At 44.3% G+C, this 13,638-nt stretch overlaps 1 protein-coding gene across 1 annotated transcript in view; it reads left to right on the top strand.

Moving 5' to 3' along the window:
- The window catches only part of CACNG4 (calcium voltage-gated channel auxiliary subunit gamma 4), a 78,581-nt gene that overhangs the window by 54,677 nt on the left and 10,266 nt on the right, over positions 1-13,638 (top strand). Inside the window, exon 2 of the mRNA XM_066614794.1 lies at positions 246-329. Coding sequence (XP_066470891.1) covers positions 246-329 — 84 coding nt within the window. The remainder of the gene's footprint in view (positions 1-245; positions 330-13,638) is intronic.

Raw genomic sequence — 13,638 nt, 5'->3', positions numbered from 1 at the left:
TTTCTTAAACAAGTTTTGAGGTTAAAAGTAATCACTCTGTTTTTGGCAGGAATAAAGGCATGGATGAATTCAGCATTTCTAGTAAGAAGAACCCAGGATCCCCAATGTGTAGGCACCATTTCCTGCAAGATTTCTCTCTGATTTTTATTTTTTTGAGGATGGACCAAATTTTGGAGAAGACAGACAGGCAGATCTGTTTCTGAGCATGTTCCAATGTATTTCTTTGTGTTTTTTTTCCTTGCTAGGGATATATAAAGGACACTGTTTCCGAATCAACCACTTTCCTGAAGACAATGACTACGATCATGACAGCTCTGAATACCTACTCCGTAAGTACATAGCCATAAGTAACCTTAAGTAGATATTAGAGTAAAGGCAAGGGGTTTTGTTGTTGTTTAGAATAACTCAGTCTGCATGTGACTCTTGAATTTAGTTCAAGAACTTTACTACAAAATCCTACTGCACACTGGTGTGCAGGATGCAGGGCCACCAATACAGCAGCCACTGTAGCCTGTGTATCAGCCTGTTTTACCTCTCTAGCTACTGCCTGTTCCCCTCTGAACCTACTCATATCTACACCAGCTGGTGTAGATCTTGCTGGTGTAGATCTGTATCACTGCAGGGGGCGTATCAGGCCCAGGCCAGGAGTGTCTGATTTGGCAACTGTCCCCACCCTGCCCCTGATCTGACCCCATCCCAGCCTCATCTGCATGTGACTCTTGAACTTTACTACAAAATCCTCTCCCTGCCCCCGCCCACGGCCAGGAAACGCACCCCAGTGGCTAGTCAGTACTGTGCTGCTGGCAGCACTGTGCCTTCTGGGCCTTGCACTGGCAACAGCACAGTGGAGAAGGTGCCACAACTGCACACCACGCATTACACTGGCAGACCTCAGGTTCTGCCAGAATACCATGTGGATAGGATTGGGCCGTTAGAAATCTTTGAACTTCTAAACTAATTTGAATTCAGTTCTAAATATGGAAAATGTTTAAAGGGCTAAAATCCAATTGCTGTTGGTGTTTTTCCAGATGTCCACAATACTGACTGCCATGTACATTTATTCACAAATGTACCCTAATAGATAGGTTTATAAAATCTAGAGTTCAGAACAACACTGTCTCTTGGGGCCTGGCCCACAGTTCTGTATATTCTCTGTCCTGTCTTTCTCTTTGATTCATCTTCTGTACATGTTACCTCTTACTCTTTCCTGTCAGACATGATTCTTCCTCTACTACCCGTTGCTACTGCTCAGCCAAGCCCTGTTTTTTTTTCTCCTGCCCCTGAACTCGTTTTCTGGCTTTGCACACATCTCTTTGCTGGCCACACCATAGCTGTCCCTCATGCACATGCATGTTATTTCCCAGCCAGACTGACTTTTCATTTCCTTCAAAAACTTACTAAATATTTGTCAGTATCCTATTGCTCAAGGAAGTTAAAATGTTTGTGAACATGCCATAATATGTTCTTTGGGGCGGCTTGCAAATGATACATACAGCCTGTTTTTAAGGCTGTATAAGATAGTAACAACAGCAACTTTCAAAGCTGTATGGCACTGATGTCCTTGAACTTTGCCACATGCAAGAAAGCAACAAAAACACAATCAGGGAATACAATCAGGGATAAAGAGAAGTGGAGTAAGTCTTCAATAGTTAAACCAGAAAATGATGTCCACGACAACTCTGATTGTGTACCAGCTGTGGGACAGTGATGGACATGTTCTGTGATAAATAATGGCAAATAACTCATCCAGAGTTCCAAACTACTTAGACCTACATGAATGGCAGAAATGCAAACTAATTAGTCCCCTTCCTACTATTGAAAAATGATAGTGAAAGTAAGATGCTGATTAACAATGTTATGTACATGCACACAGTAACATGTGTCGTAACGTCCAAGATACTGAGATGATGAGATACATAGCACACAGCTTGGCCACAAGTTCAGCTTTAGGCTACTAGTCTTACGAATGCTGAAACGTAGAACCATATGCCTTTCCTATGCGCTTCAACAGTCAAGAGCCTTTGATTTCAAGAACAAGAAAAAAAATTTAAAGGGAAAAAAGAAGAGAGACTGCTGCCTGGTGGGAAATTATTTTAAATCCCACACATTCCATTTAATAACTACAGTAAGAATTGGAGGATGAATCTTTCCCTCACTCACCACTGAAAATATGTTTCTTTCAGAGAAGAAAAACAACTTAGAAAATCACAGCTTCCTTCAGATCTTTATCTTTACTCACCTACCAAGTTCTATTTTCAATTTATATATTATGCAAAGCTTCAACCTAAGGTAAAGATACTGATAAAATTGATACTCATGCTGATAATAAGTTTTATTGCTAAAGGATCCCCACACACAGACATACCCTTCATAAGAACATAAGAAAAACCCTGCTGTATCAGGCCAGAGGCCGATCATCCAGCATCCTATTTCCCACAGGGACCTGTCAATTATATCTGGGATGCTCAAAGGCAGGGGAGAAAGGTGTGCTTCTCTCCTGCCATTGTTCCCCTGAAGCTGATATTCAGAGGCATACTGTCACTGAACTGGAAGGTAGTGCATAGCTATCATGACTAGTAGCCACTGACAGACCCGACCTCCATGACTGAAAGCTCAAATCATCAGGTTCTGATAATATATATTTACCTAATAAAATTATAAACATCTAGTTTCTTCATTTTCCTAGCACAAAACCTAGAGACTCAGAAGAGATCTTCAGTAGCTTCCATGAAATCATGCCCATTAACAGTAGATGAGCTGCTGATGCTGTATTTATAAATGTACATATAGATGTTTGCACAAACAGTTCCAATCTCTGCCATAGTTTCTAATGGAATTGTCCTGGTGGTGTTCTGAGCCTGGTACTGACTGCTCACAGGACGCCACCAGTTTGTAAGAGGTCAGCCTCCTCCTGGAATTGTGTATGGCCTCTTGTTTGCTGCTTGGAAGAAGTGGGAGGAGTGGCCAAGGAGAAGAGGAAGCAGCTGATAGCTCAGGGGGATCGTGATCTGAGGGAGACTGCTGAGAGTAGAAGTAATTAGATGTTTGGCAAATACTTCCCCATCCAATCTGAGGCCCTGCTGGGTTGGGTGGGAGCTCCAGAAAAGGGGCCAGCATGGCAACCAGAGGGAGGAAAGTGGCACTTTCCTGTACATGCTTACATGATTAATTTTGTTTATTAGCAAGCAACTCAACACTTGCTCTCAGTATATGGCAGTGACAGTACACTGACTTTTGCATCTCACAGCGCACTGACAAGGCACTAAAATTTTCAGGGCATACCATCAGTGTTTTGCCGTTTGACAAGGAACTGTGCTACCGGCAGGGGATCGCATCCCCCATGGCCCTACTAATAAATTACCCTCTCCCAAACTCCTGCAGCACACCTACAGACCATTCACAGCACACCAGTGTGCCACAGCACATTGAAAATTGCTGCTATATGGAGTAACACCAGTAAAGGCTTGAAAGGCATTATAGCACAAATAGAGGAGAGGGCCCTTACCATAAGGACGAACTACGTTATTCTTCTGCGTCCTCAAGAAGCATCAAATTGTTATGCTCTATAATGACATAAGGCACGTGCTAATGGAATCACACTATTAGAATCTCCCAGCAACTTTTTTCTGTGAACACTTGAGGATTTACTTCATCACTAGACACCAGGTTAGTTCATTCTGTTCATCATCCCCTGCCCCGACTTTGCTAGACTTTTACATCAGAGCCACCAAAATACTCAGGAAAGGGCTATAACCAGTTTTTCATTTTCTTATTTACCAGCTATGCTTCTGGCTAAATAAAGTACAAATGACAGGTCCAACTCTGGTTGATCTGTGCACAGGAGCATAAGTAAGACATACTCTCTCTTTCATGCTAAAAGTGTACCTTGTGACGCTTTTGTTCCAGAAAAAGAAAGACTGTCTTCCCTTGCCGTCACAAAGACTCAACAAGCATGAAAACACTTCTTGCCCTGCTGCATTGTATTCATTAGACTACAGTACAATTTCTGAGGCAGCATAGGTGGAAGAACCAATGCCGGACAGCATGAAGAGTGAGATCAATTCCTCCTTTTGATTACAGCAGGTGCATCCATGCTGGAACTAATCTTCTTTCACGAGAGCTATTGCCCTAAAACATTCCTGCCTGCAAGGTCTATAGTTAGCTTAAAGAATGGTCTCAGCCAGTGGTGTTGCGAAGAGGAGGCCCCCGGGCTCCACACTGACTCTCTAGACTGGGGTGTCCAAACATTTTGGCAGGAGGGCCACATCATCTCTCACACTGTGTCGGGGGGAGCAAAAGAATTAATTTACATTTAAAATGTGAATAAATTTACATAAATGAGTTTATTAGAGACGGAACATATGAATGAATGAAGGTCTTGCCGTATCTCAAGGCCTATAAAAGTTCTTGCACAAAGCAAGGCCAGCCTTTCCTTCCCTGCCACCACTGCATTGCAGATGTGAAACAGCAAGTAGTGGAGGGAGCCCTCATCCCACAGCTCAGGTGAGAGGTTGAACAGTCGTCCTCACGCTGAGAGTAGTTGCATTGGGCCAGCATGGGCTCCAGCAAGTCTCCAGAGGGCCAGAGGCACATTGGAGAGTGGGAACTCCCTGTGGGCTGGATTGGGAGTCCCTGAGGGCCACAAGCGGCCACCGGGCCGGGGTTTGGGCACCCCTGCTCTAGACTCTGATCCTTTAAACAGAGACTTCCAGGTTTTTGTTCTGGCATTTTTCACACATGTTTACTGGACTCGGGGGTCCCTGGCACCACATGGGCTGGCTCTCCCCTCCCAGGATTTCCCTGGGGTTCCCCATATATTTATTTATGGGATTTCCCCGGTTCACTGATTTTTGCATTGCATCATGGTCCCTGCTGCAATCATCCTTAGTTATTTTATAAATAAAAAATTTGCTGATACCAACCAGGATTAGAACCTATAGCCCCTACACTAACCCACTGGACTATTAAAGGCCCTTGTGAACACTTGAACAAAGAGAGGAGACATAGCTAGCAAAAGGCAGAGATTTCAATAGAAGCTATTCATAGATAGGCAGGACATTCTGTTACAATTTAAAAAAAAAAAAAAGCTTTTTAAGAGATCTTTGACTGGTAATTTGTTCTTGCTAGTGAATTTGATTCCCTGGTTTGAGGCATAAACGTTATTCAAGGTGTTTGATATCCCTGGTCAGCAAATGATTTTAATTTTATTTTTTTTATATTCTGTCTTGCTTAAGGAATTGTGCTCCCTGCTTAGCAAATTGATTCCCCTGTGTTTGAGTTGATTCCCTGCTTTATGAATTAGTTCCTAATTCTCAGAAGAGCTTCAGGAGCCTTTAAACAGGAACTTCCAGTTTTTGCAGCAGGCATTTGTATGGGGGGGGGGGGCGGCTCCAAAATCTTCTTTGACTCCAGGTGCCATAGCTATGCCACTGGTCATCCATTTGTTCTCTAGTCACAGCCACATTAGATTACTGTAATGTTGTCTACATGGGGCTGCCTCTGAAGACAGTTCAGAAACTTTATTTGGTTCAAAATGTAGATACAAGGGAGTTTCCTGGTCTGTAAGCCCCAGTTATCGATATTGTGCTGTCTTCATTAGTTACCAATTTATTTTTACATTCAATTCAGAGTGCTTATTTATACCTTTAAAGAGCTGGACAAGATTTCCTTAAGAACCACCTTTTCCCAGAGAATGTTTGCCTGAGTACTGATGTCCATTTCAGGGGTCCTAATCTGTGTGTTCCTCCACCATCAGAAGTACATCAGATAGGCATGGGGCACAGGGCCTTTTCCATTGTGGCACCAAGGTTATAGAACACTTTCCCAAAGAAGATCCACTTGGCCTCACTTCTGATCCCTTTCCACTGGGAAGTAAAAATAATCTCTTTCAGTGGACTTTTTTGGATGCTGTATCCAAACCATATACACAGTATGCAGTAATATGCTGATGCTGATCTCTGCTTTAAATTTCGATAGTTTCTGCACTGCTTTTAGCTGAAATGTGCTTTTGTGGTTCGGATGTATATTTTATTGGAAGCTTTGAGCATTTTTCTGAAAGTCAAAAGTGGTCTCAGGATAGGAAAAAAAGAAAAATAGTTCGCTAGCTTGCATGTACATAGTGAGCTGAGCTGATGGCAAAATTAGTGGCCCAACCCTGTAGGGTCTCTGCACTGTGTTCTTTATGGTGTTTGCAAAGTGAGACCTGCCATTCTGCACAGCTGGAACACATGCCAGTGGCCTTGGGAGAAGCCCTGGCACCAGTAAGTTTGCCTCGGTGGGTGGGTGGGTGATAGATAGGAGGAATTGGGTGGACACTAGGGTAGGGAGGGGTTGTGTCAAGGCTGGGAAGGGCTCAGTATTGGTGGCAGCCACCAATATGCTATCCCCCCTTTCCTGGCCTTGATCCACCTACCTGGGTCTACTCAGACTTGCACCAGCACAGTAGCTGGCACAGAACTGAGCAGACCCATCAGGGCAGTATAGGCTTTCCCCAGGGCAAGGGAACAAATATTCCATTACCTTGAGGAGGCCTCCCTAAGACCCAAATGTCCCCATGGGGGACAGCAGGGAGAACTTGTGTTGCATTGGGCTGTCCATCACTAATTTCACCACTTTGTGGAATAATGGATGTGTCGTGTATACTACAAGCTTTAATAGGAATCTCACTGGAGTGTGGCTTTCATGCACTGCTCCATCTGCCACACATGCATAGTGAAACCTCTAACCCATGGCAGTTTTCAAAAGGAGCTGGCTGGGGCTAGAATTCATCCTTAAAGGTGCACTGGGTAGAATGGCAGTCTTTCTGATAGTCCATGTGTCTTGTGGAAACACTAGTCTGGAGTCCAGCTGCATGTTTGTTTGTTTTTTCAAAAAAAATGTTGATGGATGGTTAGGAGCTCTGGATGGCAAAGATTTCCCCAGAAGGTCTCTAGCTTATCAGAGCAGTCTGTAGTGCTCCTGGAAACCACATCGTATCAAGGGTCACATCAAAGCCTGCAATCCCCTTCCTTGGCCCTGGCTACTCCAGAATGATTTGTAGAATTGTTTCCCTGAGCCAAGGGAGGATATTGCGGGCCTTGGAACAACCCAGAAGTGGTTTCTGGGAGCACCAGACCGCCCCACAGTTGGCCCCTTGGCATCAGTGGATCTGCAGGTAGTCAAATCTATGGGTACTGATACCATGGTTGCCGAGGGACCACTGTACAAGCAAGGGAAAACATTTCAAGGCAAGATATGTCAGCTGTCTATCACTGACTAACCCAAAAGATGAAGTAATTAAAAGATTCAAACAGGATAGGGGTTCAGAGATTTGGGTAGGGACTCACTGCCCTATGCTCCCATTCTCTCTCTCACACACACACCTCTCTACGTACCACAGTTGTAATAGTTATGTGCTTACTGCACACAAAGTCAAAGGACGAAACTAGTTGCTTTCTTGTTTCACCTAAAACCACTAGGTGATGCACAAAGATTAAAACAGTAAGACTGCCTAATCCTAATTCCACAGGAATTAGGCTCACAATCCTAATTCCAACCTCTTACACAAGCATTTTGAAAGCACTTATATGTGTTTCAGCCATTACCTTCTTCAGGGACAAATAGATCTTGTTCCACTCATTGTGGGAGTTCACGTAAAGTGTGTTGTTCCCAGGCCGACAGTCTATCTGATTATAATGTGATTGAACAGCTTTGTCGAAAGCAGAGCCAACACACACAGGATGAACACTGACCTCCATCCTCTCAGGAGCATTGTTGGGTTCTAACAGCACGATCCTATGCATGTCTACTTAGACATAAGTCCCATTGTTCAATGGGAATTGCTCCTAAGTGTGGATAGGATTGCAGTCTTACAAACCTGCATAACTCAAAAAATTGCACCCAAAAGAAAACATGTCACCAGCAGAATCTAAACGGTGGTACCCTGGTGGTACTTGATAAAGTTTAACTTTTTGTCCTCCACTACAGCTATAACTAAATATCCAGAATATCCCTGAGTATACTTTGCCCTTTTGTTGCGATGAAGGAGTTCCACCAGGAATGGAAGAAGCCTTGGCCAAAGCAAATGTTATTTTAAATGGGTGTGCTGGCCTGTTCGTTTTCCGTTCTTTTAAAAAACAAACAAAAACAACACTGAGGAATGCTTGAAATGGGACAAAGGTCTTTAACACTTCGGCACTTCATAGTTCCAATTATGCAGCCCCCTGCAAACTGTTGTAATTAGAAAAAAAATGTATCTAACAATGACAAAGTTTCTGTAATTAAAATTGCACAGTGGGGTTGGGAATGTGATAGAAACAAAGTGTTAAGGCCCTACTCGCCTACTTTTGTGCCCATTTCAGCCACTTCCAGCATTTAGGCAGGCAGGCAGGCAGGCAGGCAGGCAGGCAGGAAGAAAGAAAGAAAGAAAGAAAGAAAGAAAGAAAGAAAGAAAGAAAGAAAGAAAGAAAGAAAGAAAGAAAGAAAGAAAGAAAGAAAGAAAGAAATGGGCCAGCATTCCCATTAAAAGTAATGTGTGCTTTGGCCCCAAGTTCAATCAGCAAGTCTACCAGAGAATGTCATTGCGACTCTGAGCACATTGTATGCATCTCAGTCACATCGATTTGGCAGTAAATTTTTGAGCTAAACAGAGTTTTACTTTTCTTGACCTGAAGATGAATTTTTTTCCCCATGTGAACTTTCTTCAAAAATACTCATCCTTTCTGCAGGTAGGTTTGTATTACTTTAGGCATTTTATTTTCTACTCAGCCAGAATCAACTCAGAGTTTGTCCAGGAGAGAGCCTCTCTACACTTGATATTTTCTGATAACCAGAGGTTGGTTTTTTCAGTAATAATGAAATAAAAAACATAACACCACTTTCTGCACTTCTCATTTTTTGTAAAACAAAAAACCCCGAAATCTGTGAAAAAATAAAACCATTCTCCAACACCTCTACACGCATGTGGCTGCATCTGCTGACACTATGCCACCTATATCACCTACCTAGTACACTTTGAAAGCAATTATAATTTATAAAAATGCACCCTTGGAATAAAAAAAAAACACTACTTCCTGCATTTCTAACATTGGAAAACACCAAAATCTACCCCCCCCCAAAAAAATTCCACCCATCTCTACTGATAACATGTTACATGTGATAAGATAGTGGTGAGCAAACGTGCAAAGTACACAATGGATTTTTGTAAGTACAGTACAGGTGGGCCTCACCACCTGTGAATCAGTATCATTTTCAGTTTTCCACAGGTTTCAGTTATCTGCAGATCCAGAGGGTACCAGGGACGCCTTTTTAAAAGCTAGAGAAAGTAAAGGGTAAGGTTAAAAACAGCTTCCTTTACCTTACTGCGGTACAATCACTGCATTTTCAGGACTTTAGACAGCCTTCTGAGCTGATTGCAGCCTCTTCCACATCACTCCGAGACACCACTTTGCCCAGGTAGGCATCGCGATACATTCTCTTCCTAGTCGCTATGCATTCTGGGTGACACTGGAGGAAAGGAGGAGCCTTGGAGTGACATGGAAGAGGCTGTAAGACAGCTCAGGAGGCTGCCCACAGCCCTGAAAACACAGTGATTGCACTGTGGTAAGGTAAAGTAAGCTATTTTTATTCTTCCTCTTCACTTTCTCTAGGTTTTAAAAACATGTTCCCAGTATCTGCAGATCTCCTGTATCTGCAAGGGGGGGGGCAGAATGGAAACAAACTCATGCTTATGTATGTAAAGTATACTTCAAAGTACAGGTCCTTGTTATACGCGGATTTTTTATACACGGATTTGACTCAACACGAATGGCCCCTGCAAATGTGCTGATCCCTGGAGAAGGGAAAAAATGTGTCCCTTTAAAATCAGTTTAAAAAACTGCTTTTCTTACTGTTGTAGAGAGACAGTCATGCAAGCGATCATTCCATTCTTCAGCTGACCCAGGCAAAGGCAAGGGGTCCTTTACATTTCTAGTTGCTGACTGCCTCTCTACAACAGTAAGAAAAACAGTTTTAAACCACAGTTGTAAAGGGATGCAATTTTTAATTTTTTTTAAATGGCCTTTATTTAACACATTTTATGATATCAGCAGGGAGTCCCAGAATCAGACCCTTGTGAATGTTGAGACATGATCTTATTAGGAGCAATGGAGGGGCAAGAAACCTGGAAGTGGGTCTTTAAATCTATTTTTCCACTTTTTTTATCCACTGATTTTTTTTTATCCACTAGGGATTCTGGAATGGAACCCTAGTGGATAAGGAAACACGACCTGTATAAGAAATAAATACCCAGGGCCATTTTCAACCATTTAAAAATATTCCTAGGCACACACAGTCCTTGATACTATACCAGGAGATACCATAGATACTTGCCTATAGGTCAAGAAATTTCTGCCAATAAATGAAGCTTAGATCATCAGCTCGCCTTATCTCTATGGTCGCTCAGGGATCAGGGCTTTTCAAGTAAGTTGCAGCACCAGAGAAGCAATGCAGAGATAATTAGAGGGCTGTTAATCTCTGCAGTAACCTCCCTGGCAAACTCTAGCCAAAGTTAACCCTTTATTCTCCTCCTGAGAAAAGGGCTAAAGGCTTCCATTGAAATCAAGCAGGCCTTGTTCTCATTAGCAGACCCTGCTGCAGCCCCGTTTTGCAAATGCTTGGCAGAGGTCTGTTTTTTTAAACACCGGGATGTAATCCTCATTTCCATTTGAAAAAGTCCTAGGCTACAATTCAGTGCACCATTACTTAAGAATAATACCCATGAAAAGCAATGGGTCAACTTCTGAGTAAATAGGGTTGCAACTTTGTGCAGCTGCACTTGTTCACAGTCATTCCTTGTTGCTCTCTGCTGTGAATTGAATTGCACACTCCTGGTTATGTATTTTAAGTTGTATATGTTGAGCCTCTGACTTAACACACCAGGCACCTTAAAGAAGGATTTGATTCACGGTTCTCCTGCAGTGATTCCCAACCTTTTTTCACTTGCATACCCTTTGACAGCCCATTTCCATAAATTGTACCCCTCATATTAGCTAAATGTTTGCAATTAATATGAATAATATAAGCTCTCATCTCCTCTATATGAAAACCCAGACTTCATGTACTCATCATAGTATTTTCTCTTTTTATCTATTTGAAGAACTGAAGACTATGAGGCCAATCCTGAGCTTGGCACACCTGCTCACTGCCGGTGCACACTGTCGCAAACATGCCGTAAAGGGCATGTTTGTGGGGCTACTCGCCTTAGCTGGGGGAAAGGGACGAAAGTCCCCCTCTCCCGAGGAGCTGCCAGTGGTACCTGCAAAGTGCACAGGATGCTGCAGCAGCATTTTTGGTGGTGCTGCAGCCCCACATGCTGGGCAGCTCAGGATTGGGTTGCCCGCCTTTTCACTGTTTTGCACTAGAAGTGTCCTGAGAAATTCTTGGTGATTTATCAGTTTCCATATTATGTTTCAGCTTTTTTACTGTGCTGGTTTTCAATCAGTGATCACTGAATCATATGTGAATTGATGACCCAAAAACTAGCTATTGGTGAGGCTTTGACAGACAACTAGCTACATCCCTTCCTGCCTTGCAAGGCATTCTGGAGCACTACCTGCCTTTTTCTGCCATTATTGAATTCTTTTTCAAGAACCCCTAAAGGTCCTGTAGAGAGCCCCTGGGGGTACATGTACCTCAGGTTGGGAACTACTATTCTACTGGTATGTTGTTTACCGTGCACTATGAGTGTTTCACTCACCTCCCTGCATTACAATCTCTGCACATGAACTGGAGGTTGTCCATGACTTTGTGTACCTTGGCTCAACGATCTCCGACACTCTTTCTCTCGATACCGAGCTAAACAAACGCATCGGTAAAGTAGCTACCACGTTTTCCAGACTCACAAAGAGAGTCTGGTCCAACAAGAAGCTGACGGAACATACCAAGATCCAGGTCTACAGAGCTTGCGTCCTGAGTACAGTTCTGTACTGCAGCGAGTCATGGACTCTTCGCTCACAACAGGAGAGGAAACTGAACGCTTTCCACATGCGCTGCTCCAACGCATTCTCGGCATCACCTGGCAGGACAAAGTTCCTAACAACACAGTCCTGGAACGTGCTGGAATCCCTAGCATGTATGCACTGCTGAAACAGAGATGCCTGCGTTGGCTCGGTCATGTCGTGAGAATGGATGATGGGCGGATCCCAAAGGATCTCCTCTATGGTGAACTCGTGCAAGGAAAGCGCCCTACAGGTAGACCACAGCTGCGATACAAGGACATCTGCAAGAGGGATCTGAAGGCCTTAGGAATGGACCTCAACAAGTGGGAAACCCTGGCCTCTGAGCGGCCCGCTTGGAGGCAGGCTGTGCAGCATGGCCTTTCCCAGTTTGAAGAGACACTTTGCCAACAGTCTGAGGCTAAGAGGCAAAGAAGGAAGGCCCATAGCCAGGGAGACAGACCAGGGACAGACTGCACTTGCTCCCGGTGTGGAAGGGATTGTCACTCCCGGATTGGCCTTTTCAGCCACACTAGACGCTGTGCCAGAACCACCTTTCAGAGCGCGATACCAGAGTCTTTCGAGACTGAAGGTTGCCAATACAAAATCAGTGTTTAAAAAAAGGTTGTGAGGACGAGAATTTAAAATGTTAAAGAATAAAAATGTATCTTATGATCTTTTACTATATTTTTAATAAATTAGAGACTGTACAGTTCTTAGATAACAATTAATGGTAGGTTATTTTTCAGGATCCAGCCTCAGGTAAAATCAGACAAAATCAAACAAAGCTATTGTCAGACTCCCCCCAAACTTTAACTCCCCTGACTTATCCAAGGGTCATAAACATTCTATGATTTTTGGCTCAAAGCCTGCCTTTGACTTATCTGTGAGATTGACATAGGGCGAGCATCTGCAGTGACTGGTTTGCCCCTAAGCCAATGGTTCCCAAAACCTGATAGAGGAGTTGGATCACATAAGTAGCTGCAGGGGAGAGGCAGGCAGCCCAATCCTGAGCTGTGCGGGGCTGCTGCCGCAACCTGCGCACTTCAGGCAGCCGCCGGTGACTCCTTGGGAGAAGGGGACTTTCTTCCCCTTTTCCCGGGTAAAAAGAGTAGCCCTACAATGGGGCCACTCAATTAACCACCAACCAAAAGGTTGGCAGTGAATCAAGAGCCTCCATGTAAGGTGGCAAGCCCAACACAGAGGCTCTGGAACCAGTGGAGCAATGCTCCACTGGTCCCGCCTCCCCCTCCCCGCCTCGCCCCCCAGCATGCCTCCCCCACCCTTTTCCCACCTCCCCGTAATGCCTCCTCCCCACCCCCTCCCCAGAATGTGTCCTCCCTGCCTCCCCCCCATGCCCCCGCTGACCTCTCTGCTGCTTGGTGGTTAGTATGACCGCCAAGGAGCGGAGGTCGGGTGATCACCCAGTGGTAGCCCAGCGCTAGCCAGTGCTGGGCTACCACCAGCGCTCACCCAGCAGTAGGGCCCGTAAATATGCCTTATGGCACGTTTGTGACAGTGTGCACTGGCAGTGAGCCGGCACGCCAAGCCCAGGAGTGGGCTCTAAGGCAACAGGGTGATCCTCAGAATTGAACTACTGCTGTGATGGAAAGGTTTGAACTTGAACTGTGAACTTAAGTTTGACACTTAAGTCTGCCAGCACCGGCCTCCGGGGGGTTGTGGGGAG

This window comes from Tiliqua scincoides, chromosome 2, assembly GCF_035046505.1.
Source record: "Tiliqua scincoides isolate rTilSci1 chromosome 2, rTilSci1.hap2, whole genome shotgun sequence".
In the NCBI taxonomy this organism is placed as follows: domain Eukaryota; kingdom Metazoa; phylum Chordata; class Lepidosauria; order Squamata; family Scincidae; genus Tiliqua; species Tiliqua scincoides.
Note: the sequence above shows the minus strand (reverse complement) of the source record. Positions and strands in the feature narration are given on the sequence as shown.